This window comes from Ostrea edulis, chromosome 8, assembly GCF_947568905.1.
Source record: "Ostrea edulis chromosome 8, xbOstEdul1.1, whole genome shotgun sequence".
NCBI classification, from domain to species: domain Eukaryota; kingdom Metazoa; phylum Mollusca; class Bivalvia; order Ostreida; family Ostreidae; genus Ostrea; species Ostrea edulis.
The window spans coordinates 50663469-50687579 of record NC_079171.1 but is presented as its reverse complement, the minus strand read 5'-3'; the positions used below and the strand labels follow the sequence as shown (position 1 = coordinate 50687579).

The 24111-nt window shown below is 35.2% G+C and overlaps 1 protein-coding gene across 1 annotated transcript; it reads right to left on the bottom strand.

The window, feature by feature from the left end:
- Window positions 1–9124: 9124 nt before the first annotated feature.
- LOC130049731 (interferon-induced very large GTPase 1-like) lies at window positions 9125–23450 on the bottom strand. Its single transcript, XM_056147681.1, has 2 exons — window positions 17761–23450; window positions 9125–9203 (listed from the first exon to the last, which is right to left on the bottom strand). The coding sequence occupies exons 1-2, from the start codon at window positions 23448–23450 to the stop codon at window positions 9125–9127; spliced, it is 5769 nt and encodes a 1922-aa protein (XP_056003656.1).
- Window positions 23451–24111: the final 661 nt, after the last annotated feature.

Below are 24111 nucleotides of genomic sequence, written 5' to 3'. Positions count from 1 at the left end.
AGTGAGTGACAGACAAAGAAAACTACAGACAAGCAGGCACAACCACGCACATGGTGACACACTACAGTACAGTACTGTACAGTGTCAGACGAGAGGGGGGAATGGAAGGATGTTAGCGATGTAGTACCCGAATCAGAGGCTGCTGATATAGTATTGAATGAATTTGTAAGTTTTTCAATATACAAGAATTTTTTTTATGAAAATAAAATCTACAAACTATGTAGATCTGTACCTAAATTGATCTGCGATCTTCCCGATCCCGCCTAGTCGGTCATGAGCGAATCTCTCTACTAACGTTCAATGTATCATTATTGAAGTATCATTTTGATTAAAAAGTGTAATCTAGATCATTGTTTTTAAAAAAACGCCAAAGTATACAGCGAATTTAATTCATGAAAAAGAGTTCAAAGAGAAAGGAGGGGTTTCTCCCATTTAGAGAATTATGGCGTGCCATTCTTGTACAAATTAGTGAAAACAAAAGATAATTTTGTTGACTATATATACATGTATAGATATGTTTTTTGGGGAGGCTACTAGATCGATAATTTGTTTCTAATGAGTTCTGGAAAATTAAAATTAAATTATTTTATCAAAATTTTATTTTAATTATTCCTTCAAAGTGTAATTGTCAAAAAGTTTTAATAGTGTTAAAATTTGTTTATAGGGTATTGAAAATGCACATTTTAAAAAAATCCTGATTAGAATTTTAGCATATATTTCATAAACAGTCATTTATGCGCGAACAAATTCATATATAACATTTTGTCTAAGAAATTCTTTTAGAGTTACAATTTGTTGGGCAAGGCATTAAAACATAATCCCTGGCTAGACAAAAATTGGAGTTAGTTGAAGTTGGTGTATTAGCAGTCTGGTGGTAAACCTAATAGTATATTCTGTTCTATTGTTAAGAATTTACAGTATTAATAGAAATTGAGTTTCAATGTTTGCTTTTTAGCTACATCCATTTGATAACCACAGTGAGAGGGATGAGTTGTGCTATCATCATATGAAGAACCATACCAGGAAGTGCAGATTTCTTCCTCATGGCCACATGGAAGTTGACTGTTAAAAGTAGTTTCTGGATAATAACTGAAATACTTTGCATTCTATTCAAACCAAATTTGGACATATGGATACATACAAAGACGGGAAGATGCCTATCAATTTTGGGGTCAGAAGGTCAAAGATCAAGGTCACAGTGCATGGGAATTAGAAAATGCTGATGCGGGGGCATATGTTTTACACATTTTGTAGTTATAAATGAATTAGTATTGTATATATGCATATATTATTTATGTTTTCTGATTATTTATCATATAATGAAATAAATATATAGAATTTGTAAATATGAATTAAAAAAATACACATCTTATAACAAATCGTATATTGTTATTGTTTAGAAGGTATGTCAGTGTAAGAAGGGGGTTGGGGACACAAAATGGTTCAAATCTTTGGTACAATGCACACTACCCCACACATTTTTTTCATTTAGATTAAGCAAAAATATGATTCTACATTAGTAATTTCAGAAAAAGTTTGATATAGATATTCTCCCTAGGTTGAATTTTTTGATGAAATAGTTCTTCAGATTTGTGTGATATTTTATACAATTATGTTAATTAATACTTGATTTTTTGTAGAATTGGTGATATATTTGATGTAAAAGTTATTGAAATAATCAATTATGCTTAATTTTCATAAAATAAAAGAAAGCCAAGATTATTCTGTCCTTAATATTTGTTTTGTAGTGTGTTTCTTGTGAAAATTGGTGATTTTCATGAAAAATTAAGTTTCAGTAAAGGGGCAACTTTGAGGGGCTGTAAGTCCACACTAACATACTCTTTTTTATGTTTTAAATGTCTTTCGGATAAAGATGTATCAGTTAAAATGGTTTATCAAAAAAGGTTGATACTACTGAAAAAATTCAAACTAGGAGAGAACATCCTTAATGTGAAGTATGGGCATTCGGTATACGGAAAGAAAGTCATAGGACAAAAAGTTACAAAATTGGGAGGAAAAGTCACAAAAATGAGACCCCATATATATTATTTTTATCTTATCTGAATAAAAATTCTCTCTTGTAAAAATCAATATAATATTTTACAATAAATATGATAAAAGGAATAACAATTTCATAATTATTATCAAAATCTCATAGAAAATATAAATCTTACATAAATATTTCCTTAAACTTTACAAAAAGAACAGATGTTTTCAAATTTATATCAAAAATCAATATTTTTTATTTCCTTATAAACTGTGACTTTTTGTCCTGTGACAATTTGTTCTACTTTCATAAAAATTTTAATTGTGATTTTTTGACTTATATTCTTATAAAACTGTGACATTTTGTCCTGTGAAATTTTGTCCTACTTTCATAAAATGTCTTATTTTGAAATTTTGTTCATGACCTTTTGTCCGTGGCTATTTGTCTGTGACTTTCTATCCTACTTTCATAAAATTTCTTATTTTGTCCATGGTCATTTTGTCCGTGACTTTTTGTCTGTGACCTTTTGTCCTGTGACTTTCTGTCCTACATTCGGGCATTCTAGGTAGGGGAGCACATTTTATTTTATTATTTTTTTATTGAAAGTACGGAGTTTTGTAAAGGTTTGTTTAAAAGTAAAGATATTTTTAATTTTATTTGTTTAGGAGATAAAAAATTGATTCTTTGCTCACATTGCATCACAGTTGAGTAAATAATGAAATTCATCTCCAATGTAAACATGTATATAGCAGACCTTAATCACCTATTCCTAATTAGAATGGAAACCTTACGTTAAAAATAAACCACTGGTTATGGTACATATTTCTTTGAGCTGCTATTTATCAAATTGAAATGACTGGGATGTGATTGTCGTTGTTCATGACCTTTTTCATTTTGTGAAATTGTGCTGCACGTGCCGTGAAACAATGTTCTGATGTATTCTATTTATCATATTCAATTTATTTCGCTCAAACCATGTTAAACGGTACATGAGGTACAATAAATATAATGCAATGTACATGCAAGAAAAATCGTCAGAGGTTCATATATGGAATAATACAGCTTTCTTAGATACCAGAGGGAAACATGAAATACAATGTATGTACAAATAAACATAATAGTACTACGTTTAAGAGGTAGCAGAAGAACAATTACGAAGAACAAGAAACAATCTCAAAAATATGAGAAACAAAAACACAGATATTTCTAAATATTTTCATATCTTGAGTTGACAATAGATTAGAAAACTTCAGAACATTTGGTCTTTCATAAAAAAATTGTCTATGTATTTTTTCCTTAATTGTGAAAAAGTTGGACAATGTAAAATAAAATGGAATTCATCTCCTATTTCTCCTTTATTACAAAATGTACATAATATTTCATTCAGGGGAATACCATGCCATCTTCCTGTCTCTATGGGTAATCGGTAATTTGAAGTGCGAAATTTCATAAATAACTTTCTTAATTTTACAGGCAGAGTAAGTACATATTTCTCTAAACCAAAACAATGTTTGAAAAGTTTATAAACCTGGCCCTTAGAAGAGTAATCAATATCAGAAGACCAATTCTGAATAAATTGATCTTTCAAAATCAGGTTAACTGTTGTAGATAAACATTTAACATTTACGCAATAATCTTGCTGATTCCAAATATTTGAAAGTCCCCACATGTTTAAAAAAAATTTGAACACAGTCAATCCAAAATATTTTATATCCAACTTTTTCATATTGGGTACAAAAATATCTATAAACAATATTAGCAATTTTATTTTCTGAGTGTAACAATTTTGCCCATTATATAATCATTCTTGAATAAACCTTGATATACATCGGAAAACGCCCAGATTATCCATATATCATATAACTAGGAGTTGAGCTTTTCAAATTAAAAATAGTTTTCAAAAATTTTAAATGTACACGTTCAATTATATCAAGATTTTCATAACCCCAAACTTCACATCCATAAAGTAAAACAGGTATAACCATTTTATCAAATAGATCAAGTTGACATTCTACAGAAAAATTGTCTATTTTTTCGTATCACACCACACATAGCTTTTTGTGCTTGTTCACATACGTGCTTTTTGGCTTTACAAAATGTTCCGCTCCTTGTTAGTATAATCCCTAAATATTTAATTTTTTTTTTACATTTTCTATACTATTTTTGTTATGATAAAACTCCTTCTTTAGCAATGGACCTTTGGAAAAAATCGATATTTTTGTTTTATCCACATTTACATTAAGTTTCCACTGTTTACAAAAAATATCAAAAGCATTCAGAGCATTTTGTAAACCATCGGCAGACTTAGTCATTAAAACAGTGTCATCAGCATAAAATCAATATTTTCACGTACACCATTAATTCATCTTCAATTGCACTCGCTATACTCTGTAGCCCAACTATGTCTTTTCCTAATAAAACAATTTCTAGGTCACTGACGAGTGGTGGGAATAACACAGATATTTATATACAGTTGAGAATTTGGGCGTTTCATAAAAAAGGTGTGAACGTCTGCAGGGAAGATACGGATATGTACCGAAAACACCAACGTATTATTAAACAGCAATTACAAGAATTGAATGATTTATAGCTAATTTTTAAATAATGAATGGGTTGGGGGCATGCATGCTGGCCAAGCGAAAAGGTATTTTAAGTGAATCATTTCGGAAATTATTCCTTTGTTTTATCAGACGGAGGTACACAGTGACATCGACGGAGGTACGGGTGACATACACGGAGATGCGCGGTGGCATCCACGGAGATCCTCCGTGGACTTCAATGTCTAGCTCGCATGGAAAAAAATAGAACTTCAAAGGTGCCGACAATTTTAAAGGTCCACCGTGTTTGGGGAAATTTGTTCCACCACGTTGCGTGGAACACGCATAAAACGCGTGTCATGTACTGTAGATACCTAAAATTCTAACTCGTTTTAACGAACTACTAATAATTCATACAATCGTAAGAAGGACTTAGAAATATATATTGAACATCTTTAGAATGTTAGAATAGAAACATTGAAATTGAATTACAAAATATATTTCAAGCTATATCAGGGGCATTACAACGAAAGGTCGTGAAAGAGAGTTTATGACATCTATATCCAGTTGCGCAGTAGACATCCCACATTTCTCTGTTAGAAGTTAGGTGAACTGTTCCAACCAAATAAAAGCCAAATGTCTACTCTGACTTTGCATGATTTTGAAATTCAATTAGAGCAATTTTTCATGATTTATTGATTTATTGCATCTCGTTTTTTCATTTTTTCATTTCTCATATGGACACGTCACCAATGCCGGTGAAGGGATTGCAATTTTAGGCCTATACTCGGCGATTACAGTTTTTGAGCAGTGAAGGTTCTTTATCGTGACAAACCTACAGTGACACGGGACATCCGTTTTTAACGTAATATCCGAGGAGCCGTGATATTCACACCTGATGCCGAGCGTTTGGTGATGGAACTGTCACTACCTGCTTTAACGACTTAGGTATGTCGCGGCCTAGATTCAAACCCCGACTTTCTGCATGCGGGGCAAACGCTCTACATGTACCTATATATCACCGCGCCGAAACTCACTACATGAGTACACTCTTTGGAAACACACATGAAACTTACTACATAATTACAGTCTTTGTAAACACACATGAAACACACATAAAACTCACTACATAATTACACTCTTTGTAAACACACGAAACTAACTACAAGGAAAATTAATTTCAATCCACTGCATAATTGACAACACACATGGAAATCACTACAGTAAAGCTGGAGGTGTGTGCTTGAAAGAGTTCAAGTTGTGTAGGTCTCTGGCCTGGTCCAAGCAATTTAGGAGTTGATATTTGGTATGCTACTCTAAAAGTGATGGTATTACTTCGCCCCATTTTTACCTGTCTTACATGTATATTTGGATGGATATTAGCTATTCCAAAGAATATGAATATGAAAGAATATGAATATGAACCGCACCCTCGCGATCTATATATACAGTAGATATAAAAGTGTTTAATTTTTCAGCTGAAGAAATTCAAGAAATTCGTTATCAGTTTCATTTGCTTACGAAATAAAGTATCATTGTAAAATATTTATCGGGATATAAATACGGGTTGGTACATGATCAAATATTCCATAAAGCCCTTCGGGCTTGATGGAATTTGATCACGTGACCAACCCGTATTTGTATCCCGATAAATATTTCAAAATGAGACCTAATTACTTATATTTACATTTTTGGTCGGTGACATTGCTGAATTGTGTTAACACGGTTTCATACATTTCAAATTGTTGACGTCCAAAACGAAGTGTCATAGATGTTCCAAATGACGACAACAAAAAACAAAGTTCCATAAAATTAAGAACTGTTTTAATTATTAAGACGCTAGAAAGAAGTTAATCAATATATACATTAACTCGGGAGTATATACTGGAAAAGTCTTCCATATGTCTAATTTTAGGGGGTGGGGAATCATGATTTAAACGGGGGTGCGCAATGTTACACTTACAGTTGTGATGCGCTTTCACCTTTGAAAAGTGAAGATGTTGAAGACGGACTTTGAAAGATATTCTGTGGATATTACGGAGTTAACAGAAGACTGAGGTGGAGGAACGTGAAGAACAGGGCGGCAGTCTTCAGGTGTAGGCAAATCATTTATAGACAGGCCAGAAGACGCAGCTCAGATGAATCTCCGCAAAGAACTGAACATCGCAGAGAATGTGGAACTGCACGAAGGTAAGGGACGGATTGGATTTGGATATGTAATTGTTGACAAACATGAGCTCACTGAACGCTTCTTTTGACTCGATAAATTTCTGTAATATGTTTTAACGACGCCTCGCGACATAAACTTGAAAACCGACATCAATCACCTATGGCTGCTGTGGCACGGAAGCAGTGTGGTGTGTAGGTCTTAATGCACTTTGATGACTTATCGGCCATACATCCTGTGAATGACCTTTTTGCTAAAGCCTAATGTCATCGTCTAGCAGTTGGTACAATTCCGCATCACCGATGACCAGGGTGAAGTTGCAGCAGACGAAATTTCATACGTACAATAGTAAAATATTGTTTACAGAAATGCGTTTATCAATTATGGATGAAATTCCACTGCTTAGAATACAAATAAAACCATAAATACATTTTGTGATGTTGATTTCATCTATTGATATATTTCTATAGTAGGCCTAAGTGATAACGATTGCCTTAGTAAAAGTAGTACCTGTTACCTATTTTTAACAAATGTTCATATGCACATGTTGACCCCGTAGTAGATTTCTGCAGGGATAAATACGTATTGCTCGTAATAGTGTTATGTAGGAGAAAACAGTTGCAAATGTAAATATTTGTACTTGAACGAAAAGCTATTGAAGATGCTTTCAAAACTTTCATTATTTCATATACGAAAGTGTATGTGTGTTGTTTGAACATAAAAGCTGACAATTTGAAATCGTTCTAACGTACTACTGACAGTTTGTAAAAGCGTATAAGAAAGACTTGGAAAATCTTGAGAACTGATTAAAAATGCTTTAGTACGTTATAATAAGAACATTTAAATTGAAACTCGTTCAAAACAAATTCTAAGAATTTAGAAATAAATCTATCACAAGCATAAATTTACTATACGCCCCTTAAAAACCCAAAACAACGACAATGGGGCATTACGATCTAGTTGCGCAATGTACAGTACCAACCATACCCAACCTAACAAAAAGCAGTCCCAAGGCAGTCCTAGGGCAGTCCCCCAGCAGTCCCAGTAAACAAACCGAAAAACAGTCCCAGCGGTCCCAGCAGTCCCAGTAAGCGGGTTTAAAATAACTAGTGGGTGGAGCTAAGCCGACGGTGAGATTATCGATAAACATTGTAGATAATCGCTGGAACGCGTCAACACAACAGTTGAAATTGAAGATAAATGACTTACAATGTAATTAAAGAGAAAGACAATACATTATACAGGAAAACATCACATATTCAAAATATTTATCCGACACTTTTTCATGAGTTTATAACAAAATGATAGTTTATGAATACGAGTGAAAAAAGATACATGCATTGTATTGCTTGTAGGATTTATGAGATTGATCATTCTTCGTTATCTTCACCTTTCATGCAGAGTTTGTAAGTCTGATAACCACAATTTCACAACGTAAAATCAATTGACGTCCATGTTTTGTCAGACAATTTTGTTGTTGTTATTCATTATTGAAGTCATGGGAAATTCGGATTGATAAGTCCACAAGTACATGGTACCGTTATACTTTTTATACTTTGTGACTAAGTCTTAGTGTCTTGACCAGAACAATTTGATTCATGTTTACTGTACATGTGCATGCAGATGTATGCACATTTTTTTTTTTTAATTTTTAAAGAAGCCGATATTACATGCATGTGAACAATTTAATCCTTGTTCTTTTTCCACTAAATCATGATTTTACGTAACAATTTAAAAGTATGTGCACTTCAGTGATATTTTCATGTAAAAATAAACAAAAAACATTTATCTGTCAGCGCCCGCTTTGGCCTTTTTGGCATCTTCGGTGATGGGTTTTCTAACCCAGAATGACAAATCACTCTTTTCGGATTCAATTAGAATTCGTTTTATTAATTTTAATTGGTCAATTACATTTGAAAAATGAAATCTATTGGACCTTTTATTAGATATACGAGTTTATAGATGATTCCTGAGGGGAGATGGGGTATGGGGTCGGTAGCTTCAATATGAAGGGAAAACCCAAGATACACTTCACATGTATGAAATATTAAAAAAATAGATAATGAAGATCAACAACAAGAGAGAACATGGACGTCAGTTGATTTTACGTTGTAAAATTGTGGTTATCAGACTTATCAACTCTGTATGTACGTTTTTGTTCACTCGTATTCATAAACTATCATTTTGTTATAAATTCATGACAATTGTCACATCAGTATTTTGAATATGTGCTGTTTTCATGTATAATGTATTGTTTTTTCCCTTTAATTACATTGTAAGTCATTTATCTTCAATTTCGACTACCGTATTGACGCGCTCCAGCGAGTATCGACAATGTTTATTGATAATCTCACTGTCTGCTTAGCTCCTCCCACTAGTTATTTTAACCCCGCCTACTGTCCCTGGGACCGCTGGGACTGCTTTTCGGTTTGTTTACTGGGACTGCTGTGGGACTGCTCTGGGACTGATTTCTGTCAGGTTGGGTCTGTCTGGTGCATGTTCAGACATATACCTAGTTACAAAGTAGAAAAAGTATAAAGGTACAATGTACTTGCTTTCTTGTCAATCATAACATCACGTGATTCATTCACGCTTGGCTGAACAAAGCAGTCCCAGAAAGCAGTCCTGGGGATTGCTGGGACCGCTGGGATTGCTTTCTAGAGCAGTCCCACTTTTTGAGAGAGCAGTCCGAGAGTAGTCCCCGGGACTGCTTTCTGGGACTGCTTGAGTGTCAGGTTGGGTCTGGTTAGTACTGTACTGCACACCCTTCCCCAGATATTGCAGTGTCAGATTTAAGGTGCAGCGTGTCAATCAATGAATGATTACGTCCACGTGTACACTGTGCTTTAAGGTACACGTAATTGTATATTGAATGTGTAACATACGAGTCTATTGTGATATTTAAATAGTTCTAAAAAATGATATAAGGTTTGCTAACTTCAAAATAATTACAAAAATGTTAAGTCATGTAAATATACCCTCACCCCGTTTTCGCCTGTTTTATAAAGTGCTTGAACAGCTAATGAAATTCAAGGTATTTATTGACAGCGTCATGATATGCTTTAGAAACTGTCAGATTTTCATATACGACAGCAATCTGATAAAATGCAGATCTTTGATGCGACAGCATCTTTGTACCGTTAGAATAAAATTTCTAAACACTGCAATTAAAAATCGTTCTAACGCAGTACTAACGAGTACTAACTAAGTCTTAGTGTCTGAACCAGAACAATTTGATTGAGGCATAAGATCGCAAAAATATTCGGATATTCCTTTAGAATTATCTGAATAATTGTTAGAACGTTCTACAATAGGTTTACACTGCGGATTATTCAGTTTTCCCAATCAAGGTATATTGCTCACGGCAGATGTGGCCGGTCGAGAGGGGATGCCTACTCATCCCAATGCACCTGATCCTACCTATCTTATGCCAAGGGATCCGTGTTTGTCCTACTATGAATTTTATAGTCCTTATAGGAATTATGAGATCGATCACTGTTCTCTATCTACACCTCAAAATAATACTAAAATTGAAACTTGTTCAAATGGATTTCTTACGATTTATGAAATCGTAAGAAATGCGTGTCTATTGCGATTTGAATAATTTTAAAACCAACATATTGCATTTTTTCATGATTCACACTACATCATTCTGGTTTGTAACAAACATCATAATGTAGTCGATGATGGGTATGCTGAAAGTATTAAAGGAGAGGGCTCGTAGAGACTAAGCCTGCTGCCCAATACCATCAATTTATTGAAAAATATTGATTAAGGCACACAAATTCCATTGAAATTTTAAATAAACATATACTGTAACCGTCATTAGAGCAGAAATATTTAATAGAAAGCCCCAAAATATTCACCATATTTTGGATACCAAAATCCTTCCCTGCTCGCGATTGAACTCATGGCCTGCGGAACAAATCCTCTAGCGCTGACCACACGCTACTGGGAGATTTGGTTCCGTGGGTCTTGAGTTCAACCCAGGGCAGCAAGGGCGGATGTGGATATCCACAATATAGCGATTTTTCTGTTGTATAAGCAAAGGATTCTTTGATGATGTTTAGTTGACAATACCTTACTATGTGCAGCTTTAACCTTGATCTTTTAACCTCAAAATCAATAAAGATCATCTACAGCTTAGGGGAAACCTGTGCTTGGTTTGATGTATCAAACAAAGGGTGGCTCTCAAAATATTGATTGTAGAATATCTTATGATATTTGGATTGACTATTGACTAAAATATTGATCGGACAACTCTTTGTCTACCACCTCACCGTCAGGTACACCAATATGTCCCCTCTTTTCAAGGGCTATATGTATTTCTAGCCTTACCCACTGTGTTAAAAAGACAGCTGATCCATTTCAACATGATATAATACATCATATCTATTAATGCACGACACATTTCTGTTTTGACATCACAGTCACTACAATACTAACACATATCATGTCTCCACAAGACTTAAAAAAAACAAGTCCCTGTACTACTCACACACATATCAAGTCACTACACAAAATCATAATGTAACCGGAACCAGTATAAAAGGGTACCGTGGGGATCTGGGTTAGAATGGACCATCAGTACCCCTTGCTTGTTGTTTGAGGCTACTAAATGAGGCGTTGCATCGAATGAGGCCGCAAAAAAGAGGCCCCGTGTCACATCACACTGGGTGAAAACGCTAATTTGCTTGGCATCCATCAAACTTGGTACACTGGTACATCCTCAGAAGTAGATGGCTCCAAGGGATTTTAAGGTCACATAGTCAAAGGTCAAACTGGACATAGGAAGATACTGACCATTCAATATCTTGAGAACCCTTTGCTTGACAGACATCAAACTTGGTACAATGGTGCGTCTTAAGATGTACATGACCCTTAGTGAATTTGAGGTCACATGGTCAAAGGTCAAACTGGACATAGGGAGATACTGACCACTCAATATCTTGAGAACCCTTTGCTTGACAGACATCAATCTTGGTACACTGGTAAATCTTAAGAGGTAAATGACCCTTAGAGATTTTGAAGTTACATGGTCAAAGGTCAAACTGGACATTGGAAGATACTGACCACTCAATATCTTGAGAACCCTTTGCTTGACAGACATCAAACTTGGCACACTGGTACATCTTAAGAAGTAAATGACCCTAGTGGTTTTGAGGTCAATACACTCAATCTTCAGGGCTTGAAGCTGATTTTTTATGTCTCAAGTCGAGCTGAATGTGTTTATAAGATTTCATAAGTATATTTTCCAAAATGATGCTTTAGAAAATTAAATTAACCAGTCCCAGTCAGTCTGTCAGACTTTTAACCAGTCACAGACTGACGGACATGCTAATTTCGAACCCTGCTCTGGACATAACTCAATATCTCAAGAACCCTTTGCTTGACAGTCATTAAACTTAGTACACTGGTACATTGTAGGGAGGAGATTAAATGCCTATTGATTTTGATACACGTTGTCAATGGTCAAACTGGACATAGTAATATATTGTCTCCTTTATATTTTAAGACTTATTTGCATGACAGACATCAAACTTACTATACTGGTACATCCTAAGGAGTAAATGTTCCCTGTTGATTTTGAGGTCACATGGTCAAGGGTTAATCCACTCTGGACATGGAAAGATATTGTATGCTCAATATGTTTGAATAATTTTTGGTACTACATCACTTTTTATCAATTAAATGATACATGTTTGTAACCCTTTTCAATTTTGTACCATGGAGGTATACATGTCTCTGATTCATTTCTTGTTTACACTTGTACTGCTGTGCATGTCCTATATTGTTTAACCAAGCTTCAGATTGTTAATGTTATTTTTCAATAATCTTTATATTTATAAGTCTTTGAATCTTTAATAAAAACTGCATTGTATATAAAATGTTTGTGTTTTGTTTTAAAATTTGTGGTTGGTAATATCTCAGATTTTAAACATTTTATTCAATGAATAGAGAATTGGTTTGCATAACCTTTGCTGAATGGTTGGTAAATTTCAGGAGCACAATTTATATCACTGATATTAAAGTGTGACGGTGCGTACATAGCCTTGATTCAATTATGTTATATTTTAGAGAAGAGTAGGCTATTCATGTTGATAAGTTTCTGGAGATTTCCGCACTGCATAAACCTAGATTGTGAAGAAGTTTAAGTAGTGCAGACACCTTGGGTGGCGACTAGTTTCAGTAGTGCGAAAACAGTGTAGAAACCCTAGGTTTCCGCAAGTTTCCGCTGCGTAAACCACCTAGAAACGGGGACGGCCTAGGTTTACGCACTCCGTAAACCATTTGTCACACTGCGTAAATCTAGATTGTGAAGTAGTGTAAGTAGGCGTAATCTGTGCGGAAACCTTGAGTAAACCAAGGGTGGCGACTAGTTTCAGTAGTGCGGACACAGTACAGAAACCTTAAGTTTCCGCAAGTTTCCGCTGCGTAAACCACCTAGAATCGGGGACGGCCTAAGTTTACGGACTCCGTAAAGCCCATGTAAACTTGAAGTTTCCAAACCGAAACCTTGCATAAACCATTTCTTTTCTTAAGTTTCCGCACAGTTTCCGCAACATGGAAACCATAATTTTCATGCAGTGTCAGGCATGGCACGATAAAGAACTCTCCGTGCTCAAAGCCCATAAGCGCAGGGCATAGGTTTTAATTTTGCAGGCCTTCACCAGCAATGGTGACGTCTCCATATGAGTGAAACATTCTTGAGTGGGACGTTAAGCAAGATACAATCAATCAATCAATGAGTATAACAAGAACAGTTCAGTTGAACGTCCAAAACAATCGGTACAATGGTTCTAGTAAAACTAGTAAATGGTGAACACATCGAAATGAAAACACCAGTGAAGAGATTACAATTTATTAATGGTATAGGGTTCATTTGAATTGCAAGTTATACCAAATAACAAGTTATATATATTACATAAATTAAGATTAAAAAAAAAAAGGCAACAGAAAAGTAAAACATTGGTGTTTAATGAATATCTTCTGACGTTTTACAAAACAATAAAACAACAGTTGTAACGAACATTGATGTAAACAATGCAATGGCGTCATAGTGACGTTGAGGAAAGCATTGCCCCGTAAATTGTGACAGTCAGATAGTTCCTGGATGTTGCAAGAAAAAATGTAAAATCAGCTTTTAGGCTTTACAGTAGATTGTATAAATAGACAATCATTGGGGTGAAGAAGGAGAATAATCGGGGTATCAAACCTGACAACTTTTTATCACTACCAGGTACTTGGGTGATATAACCACTAAGTTATCTAGCCAAAGGTGATCCAACCCTTCTAACCTCCACAATATATTGATCAAATAATCAAATCACTGTGATAAAACACATGACAGTTCATAACGCTGTTGTACTCCTAAAACTACTCCATGCATGATCTACATGCATACAATCTCACTATACTATTATCACACATAGCGAATCACTATAATCTTAGTTACATAACTAATGACAACACAATCTTAAACAGAAACTTGGCCTTGGACTAGTATTCCATTGTTAACCGGTGTTGTGAACTAGTGGTTGATGCTGTCTATTCATCTATTGTTGACATTGGTCACAAAGGTTACAAGGTTGGTGCTCAAAATAAATATCCATAAAAACATGTACAATGTACTTGTACCAACCTTCTCTATTAATATAATTTTAGATGACTTTTGTGAAGTCTTAGTCATATCCTGGAATAATGTCAAGATCACAATGACAATCCTTAAGTAAATGTAATTTAGGATTCCTTAAAGAGGTTCACACCAGAGATTTGGAGTAATGTCAATTTTTGGTAGTGTATTTTTAGAAGGTGGCTAGTTATAACCACGGTGTTATGCTGCCGCTGCAGTGGACATTCTTGTATATACATGGGGATCCTAGTGGCAGAAATTTACAGGCAGAAAATCAAGGAATTTGAGTTGGTTTTATTATCAAAATTAAATGAGTAGGATTGCGAACAGTTTTTGAAGCCTTTTAAATAACATTTTGTGCTATATACGCGACGATAATCACTAATTACTGATATCTTACATTCGTCGGTTCATACATATAAGATAACGGCGTTACCATCAACAAAAAATACCACACATGCACTGTCCCAGATGATTTATCCAGATTGATGTTACATTGATAATCAATTGAATGCGATACTCAACATGGTTTCCTTAGTGAAACTGAGTAAGTATCTAACTATCACCTGAGTACTTGTGATAAAGTATCACTACTCCCAATGGCTATGGAATCTAGGAAGAAATTCCTGTTCTAAATTCTCAATCAAATTCTAATGTTCAAAACCAGTATAGAGCAAGGAGTGTCCTTAAAACTTCAATGCCCTCAAAAGTTCATACACTGGTGAAATGGCTATGGAATCTAGGAAGAAATTCCTGTTCTAAATTCTCAATCAAATTCTAATGTTCAAAACCAGTATAGAGCAAGGAGTGTCCTTAAAACTTCAATGCCCTCAAAAGTTCATACACTGGTGAAAAGCTTTACATAATATAGTTGGTGTATTTACAATAAAACATTAAAGCATATGACTAATTTGGACTCATCCTAGAGTCAAAACCCTGGGTTGTGAAATTTACTATTTTTGGAACAGCCTTTTCTGCTATTCATAAGTATGCCTTTAGGTTTTAAACAGCCTCATCAAACTTACACATAAACACTATATACTAAGTTTGGCCCACCCTGGGATCAGAACCCATATGTGGTTCTACAGACAAAAATGAAAAAAAGGTCAATTTTGGGGAGTTTTTGCCCCACTCCTAAGGCCATAAGGGTGCAGGAATCCTGAAACTTACAATGTATGTCCCATCAAGAGGTTAAAAATTTCTATTGTTCACACATTTGATAGCTGAGTATTTTGGCCGCACCCTGATATCAAACCCCTACACCTGGGATCATCAAATTTACAATTTCGGTAAAGGACCACCTGTTCTTTCTAAATATCCATTTAGTTTAAATTTAGTATCAATAACACTAAAGAAGATATTTAAGTGTTTTAACACTATATAGTACGTTTGTCTCTACCGTATGATCAGACCCCTACCCCGTGGAGCATGAAATTTACAATTTTGGTAGAAGCATCCCTGCTGTACACCACTATATATTTAGTTTTTCTTAAACATGTGCAGTTATAGAGAAATGTTTTGTTTGAAAATTGGTCAACTTTGGGCAGTTTTGTTGAGCCTCTAAGGTCCCAGGGATGCGGAATCCTGAAATTCACAGTTTATATCTCCCTTGTTCCAAAGATGCTTCATGTCAAATTTAAAAAGAGTTGGAATAGTAGTTATTAAAAAAGAGTTTCTATTGTTCACACATTTAATAACTGACCCTTTTGGTCCCACCTTAATACAAAAAATCCTACCCCTAGGTTCATCAAATTTGCAATTAAAGTAAATTATTATCTGCTCCTTCTAAAGTCCATTTAGTTTCAATTAAATATCAATAGCACTGAAGAGTACATTATTTAAGGGTTATACACATAAACACTATATATCAAATTTGGCCCCACCCTTGGGTCAGAACCCTTACCCTGAAGGTCATGAAATTTAATATTTTGGTAGAAACTCCCTTGCTCATCATTACTATATACTTACTTTCTCTGCTAGATGCACGAGAGTAAAGAAGATTTTTAAAGAAATACACCAATTTTACAATTTTTACCAAAATTTAGGCACCATAGGGTGGGGGTCATGAAATTTACAGTTTCTGATCTCGTTTAACTACTGATGCTACATACCAAATTTGGTCAATATTGGCCCAGTAGTTTTTGGGAAGAAGATGTGAATGGACGACGTAGGACACAGACCAATAGCGATATGAGAGGTGAAGATAACGAGCAGTGATCAATCTCATAACTCCTATAAGCAATACAAAATAAATAATTGGGCAAACACGGACCCCTGGACACACCAGAGGTGGAATCAGGTGCTTAGGAGGAATAAGCATTCCCTGTCGACCTATCACAGCCGCCGTGAAACCTATATCGTGATCAGGTAAACGGAGTTATCCGTAGTCAAAATCAGTGACCTAAAATGTTTGTATTTTACTTGCTTCATTGGAATAGATTCCTGTAGGGAAAGCATATGTATGCCCTTTGTAAGATTTATTGACTTGCATTATTGCCTTGAATCTTTATTTGTAATATGTCATATAGTATGTAAAACTTTGAGCCCCTATTGTGGCCCCATCCTATCCCCATGAAAAATGATTCTAACAACCTTGAATCTGCACTATGTCAGGAGGTGTATTCGTTCAATTGCTTCTCTGTGGAATAGATTACATCTTTACAAGTACACACTAAGACTATTTATAGCTTCCGCTAACGTAACTCTGAAAAAAATAGATTCTGGAAAATCAGGCGAATCGGCATTGTAATATTTTACAAAATCTTTTTCAAATTCTCGTAAAACCCAGTTCCAATATTTTGAAGATGAAATATCTGAAGAACCAGATATATCCCATGGTTCCTTCATATATTTTTTGTATTCTCTATAAGGATGGCTCTCATTCGTTTTTGGGTCGCATTTGCACCAGTTGCCACATTTCCTCACAGAGTTACTTTTAATATCAAATTCACAAGTTTCACACGCCAATTTCCCAGTATCAACCCACGTTAATCCTACGATACCAGCTGGTCTATGTTGTGGACAGAAATGATTATTTTCGAATGACGACAAGACACACGGCTCTAAACACCATGGACAGTTTTTATCACAGTGCCAAAGTATTTTCATTATTTCTTCATAAGGATTAGTGTCGCCCCATTGCATACATGAAAGATGGACACCCTTGAATGTAGCCAGGGTGGAATTTCGATATATATTTAAATGTCTCCTAATGTTTTCGAAAAGATTTCCAAAATGTTCCACTTTTAATTGAAAAAGCTGTTGAAAGAAATTACGAGATACGTGGACATCTTCATTTTCCAGTTCGGATATAAAACATTCAATCCAATACTCCCAAGGACTTGTCCGAGCGCTTTTTGTGATTTTCTTACATGCATCAGTTGCGCATTTTTGTACAGTATCACATAATCTTTCTAGATATCTGTTCATGTAATACTGCAATTCCGAAACCTGATTTGGGTGCTTTCTCTCGAAGACCATGCTAGTGTATTCTTTTATCCATAACTCCACGAAATATTTTGGATTTCTAATGTAGAGAATGTAATCACTGAATTTGTGTTTTTTCGCCAAATCTGTAAGTACTGCTTTTATCAGTGGTCCCTTTCTATATCCAAAGTCACTGACTACTTGCTGCCTAATTCTTATAGATAGGTCTTTAATCAGTGTGTTGTTGAGAGCATTTTTTAGATGTTCAGATATGATCAATGTTGCCATCTCTTCATTCGCTGCTTGAAGGTACGTAGTCACAAACAATGATTCCACTTCATTTTCATACTTTGCCATTTTTGATCTCAAACTATTGTCAGTTTCATAATCTCTTATATGCTGCTCAAATTGCTTGATGACATACCCCTCTACCATCAATACTGTCTTTATCTCCAGTGTTGTTGTTATCATGAATCCATGAGTATCACTTCCATCATTATGATCACGAAAACCAACCGTTACATATTTCAACACTTCAATAAAATGAGCGGAATTGAATTCTACGTGTTTATCCTGTTTTTCCATAAAATCCTCTATCTGCGAAAAAATCATATCAAGAATATCCTTTGCTTTCTTGAAATAATTTTTATTTGAAAGATATTCCCTTTTCTTTTCTGGGTTGTAGTTGCCATAAACACTGCTTTTCTCTTTAATGACAGTCACTTCGATGTCTTTGACATCCATATCTTCTGTCTTGATGCAGTCCTTAAGCGTTTTTACTGATGGAAGTTTCATGTCTGACATCTTTTCATACAAAGCCTTTTGATTAGAAAATTTCTTCCTGATCTCACGTTTGATTTCTGTTTTCATCTCTGTTATTTTTGACTGGATAATGTACGTGGAAACGTCTGGGGCGAGTTCCTTAAGCCATGTTTTCCATAAATCCCGAAATTTGCTTCTAATCTCTGTCTCACTCATTCGATCTTTCTCATTGTTGTCTGTCGTTGCAAATTCCATTGCCTTATCAATCACTTTTCTTTTAACTAATGACAACTTCTGTTTGCTTTTAAGAAGTTCTTCACATTTTGTTCCTTCTCTTTGCATTTTTGCATGTATTTCAGTTGCTATTTTCCTGGAAATAGATGTGAGTTCTTCTGTTTTATGTGCTCTCCAATGTACCATGTAATCACTTAATTCAGACGTTTCAAAAAACGTTTGAAGTTCTTTTTTACATTGTTTGGTTTTCTCCTCAAGGTTTTTATGAAAACGACATGCAATGTCTGTGAAGGTACTTTGAAGCCCCTTTAATGTTTCGCTATAGCCTATCTCACATACTTTAGTTTGAATATTTTCCAGCTTGAATGCTTCCAAAGTCCAAATGATTTTCTGAAATTCAGTTTCCAACAATGTAAACGCTTTCATTTCCAAAACATTTTTAAAACTGAATACAAAGTCTTCTGAAAGAATTCCTTTCCAAAGATTGTGTAGGTGAAGACTTGTGTTTTCACAATTGAGAAAGCTGTTTTTGTTTTCACATAAGTCAACTAGAATGCGTTTGGCGACCTGAACCACCTTCTTGCTATATTCTTGACTTGCTGGGGCCATTGGAGGAATACCTAGCCACAAATCCGGTATATGGATGACATTTTCATCGGGATTAAATACCAAAACATCGTTGAGCTGCGTAATATTTGCTATCTTTTCCTGCTTAGCAATAATGTTTGTCATTTCATTCAAGACGGCATCAACCTTCTGACTACCCGTAAAAGTGTTCATCTTTGCATTGGACGCTGATACATTTTGATGAAGAAAGACGCACGATTTTTTAATATTCAACTTCTCATTTGCATTCTTTAACCTTATCAATGCATGAAGTACAATTTCAAGCACATCTTGCATGTCAGCTAGAGTTTCCCCTTTTATATTGATCAGCGCAACGTCTGCTAGGCCTATGACGAGCGTTGCAAGCTCGTTATCATGAACATGCTTCTCCCCTGCTGACTCTGGAGCTCTTAATCCTTCTGTATCTAGAATCAAAGCATAATCAAATCTGAGACTAGACTTTGCCTTGTCTACGGGGATAAGTTGCGCATAAATTCCACGTGTACATCTTCCAGCACTAACAGAAAATTGCATACCAAACATTGTGTTTAGCAGAGTTGATTTACCAGAACTTTGGATTCCTAAAATTGAAATTACATACATCGTTTTGTTTTCTCCAATGATTGATCCTATCTCCTTGAATACAGCTTTAATCCAATTTTCAGGAACTGACGCTGTATCTCCGTCCATGATCTCGAGTGGATGACCCCATACAAGAAGTTTTGCAGCAATTTGTGGCATTTTCTCTAGGACAAGTTTTGTTTTACTCGATACTCGAATAAACATTGTTTCAATGCAATGCAAGAATGACTCGTACAATTGTCCCATTTCTCTGAAAAAATGTTCTAAACCGAACGAAGCATTAGCCAGAATTTTCTGCTTGCTTTTTATTTGCGACTTCATTGTTTCCAACTTCTTTTTGTCGACGTCACTTTGCGACCTCAGAGTTTCGAATTTCTTGAAAGTTTTAAAGAGATCGTTGGTAAGCTTAGGCATTACCTGTCTGGATAAAAGGCCCATCTGGATTTTCATATTGTGCAGAAAATAAGTGATGGTTTCTTTATCATCAATATAGCTTGCCAAAACATTTACAAATTTTACAATTGTATTTTGAGTCTCCAGACCATACATCACCTGCCACAATCTAAGAGTCTTCATCAGAGTTTTTTGATGTACGTTTTCAAAAAGACTCGTTTTTCCTGAACGAAAGCAACGTTTTTGCATCAAACACCAAGTGTGCCATATATCATCTCGCTGTAAAGGAAGTACTTTGTCTTTTATTTGATTTCCCTGTATCATATTTACTGATTCAACATCTGCAAAAACTATTTCACTCAAATTTGAGCCATATTTTGATCTTTCATTATCTTCATCTACTGTAACGGATGTTGGCAATAGCATAGTCTTTCCCTCCAGGCTTTGCAGACATTTGATATGCTTTACTGCTGATATGATTTGTGTGGTAAGGCGATCTTTAAGGCCACTTTGATTTAATGTCTTTCCATTATCCAGAGTGGAAATAAATAATCTGCTTTGATGATTTAAACCCGTTTTTACTTCAAAGAAAAGATGTAAATCTTCTCCAGAATGCTCTTCTAATGACATGTCATTTCTTTCTTCTCTCTCATCGTTTTCCTCTTCTATTTTCTCCTCTTCGTCGTCACTTTCTTCTTCTATATCTTCGTTTTCGACACTGTTTGGGAAGTCTGCCATGATTATTGCAATCGATGGACTGCTCTGCACTTCTTTTAACACTTGAAGAGATTGTTCATCATTCAAATTCTCAAATTCAGACATGACAACTACCACATCTGAAAGTGCGAGTAACGCTGAAAGCTGGGTCCTAAAATCTTTCGCATCTCCCCGCATATTCAAGATGCATATTGGTTGAGAAAATTCTTTCAACACTTCTTCTGTTTTGGTAGAATCTACATCATCACCATTGTTTGTTTTAGGTACATACCAAGTAATTTCAACAAGTCCGTTGGAAATTAATCGTTTACTTTCCGCCAGGGCACAATCTCTGTGGTAAAACGTATCGTGGTCATTACTTTCTCCCCTCATCATCTTATTTATTATTTTTGATTTCGATATTGACTTCAATTCTCCAACTCTTATAAAACCAACAGTCATTAGAGATTTGGTCAAAACAGAATCCGGACTGTCGTCAATGAAAATATCACGAATTGGCCAAAGTGACATAGTTAGTTGATCTCTGGATGTTATATCCTCATATATGAAAGGGAGAGCAAGTTGACAGGTGGCGATTTTTGATGCGAGGAGTTTTTTCAAAAATGGATCGCAACAATGCCAAAGAGCAAGAAAAACATCCATTGGGTGCCTCTTTTTTAATTTCGGTTTTTGTTTAAAAAACCCAGACAAAACTGTATCTCTGAAATTAAAGTTCATGGCTATGATATGCTGGAATACAGTCCATGGTATATCTTTCAGTTTCGTTGGACGGGTTGTGAACAAGGCATCACTCAACTGCAAAACATGTTTTGTTGAAAGTTTACGTGGGAAAAAGTCTTCCATCCCGAATTTTTCTATCATATGGTATAGTGGATCATCACTTGGAATATCAGGAACAAATTCTGGATTCTTAGAAGATATTTTTCTCATCGTTTCGCCATCAAACATCTCACATGGATATCTGGATATTTTTGCTAACGAATGGATAACTGCATGTGGGCAATCTTTTTTGTGCTTTGAATCCAAAGCATTTTTGATTTTGGAATGTAATATGAAATTCTTTTCCATCAGAAAGCAACGGAAATTGTTCAACTCATTTGCAAGTACAATGGAAGCATCGTATATCCGGTATTGTGTGTCTAGTTTGAAAACCAACCTCAACAGCAACCACGCCTCTTGACTTTCCCGATCTTTGTATTTCTTAGCCAGAGAAATTTCTCCTTTTGCCGATGATATGAAATCTGCCAGAAGCTCAAATGTGATATCTGTTAGAATTTCTTTTTTCTTGAAGTGATACCCAATGTATATGAGAATGACAAGAAGAAGCAGAGCTTCTGGATATTCCTCTCTATCTATCAGCTTCTGGAGTAATTTTTGCACGGTGTCTTTGAGTTCACATTTCGTTAATGATTGTACTTTTTTGGGAACAGCATCATAGTATGCTTGCAGAGCATCAAATCCTGGTAACAGCTCAGATTCTAATATATCCAATAACGCCTCAACGTTATTCAATTCTCTCTGTGATAACATACCTGGAATGAAATAGTCTGATGCAATCCATGAATGCTCAGATGCTAAAGATGATCCCCTTCTTTCTATTTGTAAAATGTTTAATTTGGTAGTAAGAATTTGAAAGCAAATATTTACTGGTGTTTTGTATTTTGCACTTTCTTTGAATAAAGTAACAACACATGGCTCTGAAAAAATATCCACCGCCTCCATAACCATAGGTTTTCCAACTAGAGCCACCTTATGTTCTAAATACTGTAGTAAATCCCTCAGTGATTCCAGATAGCAGCTGATTGAAGGTGTTGAAAGTTTGGACTTCAATGTTTCAACAAAAGTCTGCCATGAGCATCTCAACAGATCAGAACACTGAATTCCATGAGCAACATGATTCATCCACATTTCTGCCAAAAAACATGAGAACTCTTCTGCGTTGGAAAATGATCTATGATACTTTTTCACCAAAGACCAAATTCCAATGCATTTCTCGAACGAAATTTCGCCCATGTCACTTACAGTCCAGGTATCTGGATTTTTTATTAACTCGGCTTTCCACTCCGAAAAGAAGTTGGCATTTTGTGGCCCTCCTAGTTTTCTATGTGCAGCTTCAATTTTTTTTTCTAATATGGGCTTTTCTTTTCCGTTGTCTTCCATTTCTTTAATTTCTGTACTTTCTGCTTTAGTATCTTTGATTAAATGATCTGATATATCTTTGTTGTGAATTTCTCGTACAAGGGCTATTGTCGACTCTATATCATCATGTTTCTGTAATGTGGTTTGGGGACTAGTTGAAAATATTCCACCTACAGTAACGTTCGTCAGATACACGTGTGTCCCGAACATTTTAAAGAAAGATATGCAATCGTCATCTGCTGGTTTTCTATCTGAATCTTTACCCATCAGCTTTTCTTCAATACATTTTAAATATCGAATAGCTAGGCGTGATAGAGATAAGTCATTAATATTAGGTGTCCATTCTCTAACATTGACAACACGAAATAAGGACCTACAGCAAAATGTATGCAGATCACTTGGCCGGTTTTTTTCTACATCACGTTTATGATTTTGCAAAGCTGCACTGTATCCAAAATTACTTAAAAAATGGAAAAATATGTCAGAATCTTTCTCGTTTGTAAAATGCACAATTTCATCGAGCTCAGAAACATCCTTTAGAGGAAACAGTTTATAGGTTTTGCTTTTTACAACTCTTCCCCTACATCTTTCAAAACACTTAACATTGTTTGTGACATAAACTCCTGCAAGGCAAATATTTTGTGAAGCAGTGTTCAATTCAACAAACTCACAGCTGTTCTGAATGTCTTTATAGTCACTGTTTAGTGCGGCTGCTACTTCCATTTTTGTTGTGGTTCTTTTCACTTGTTTTCTTTGTTTTATATGTCACTTGGAAATCTTCATCTATATCAAATAAACACACAAATGAATAATTAATGAAATATTTTTCAAGGACCATACAGCGATAGATATATTCCACAGTCACCTTACCACTGTAGATTTCTGCGTGTTTCTTTAGTAATTTTCACAATTTTTTCACTCAAATTGA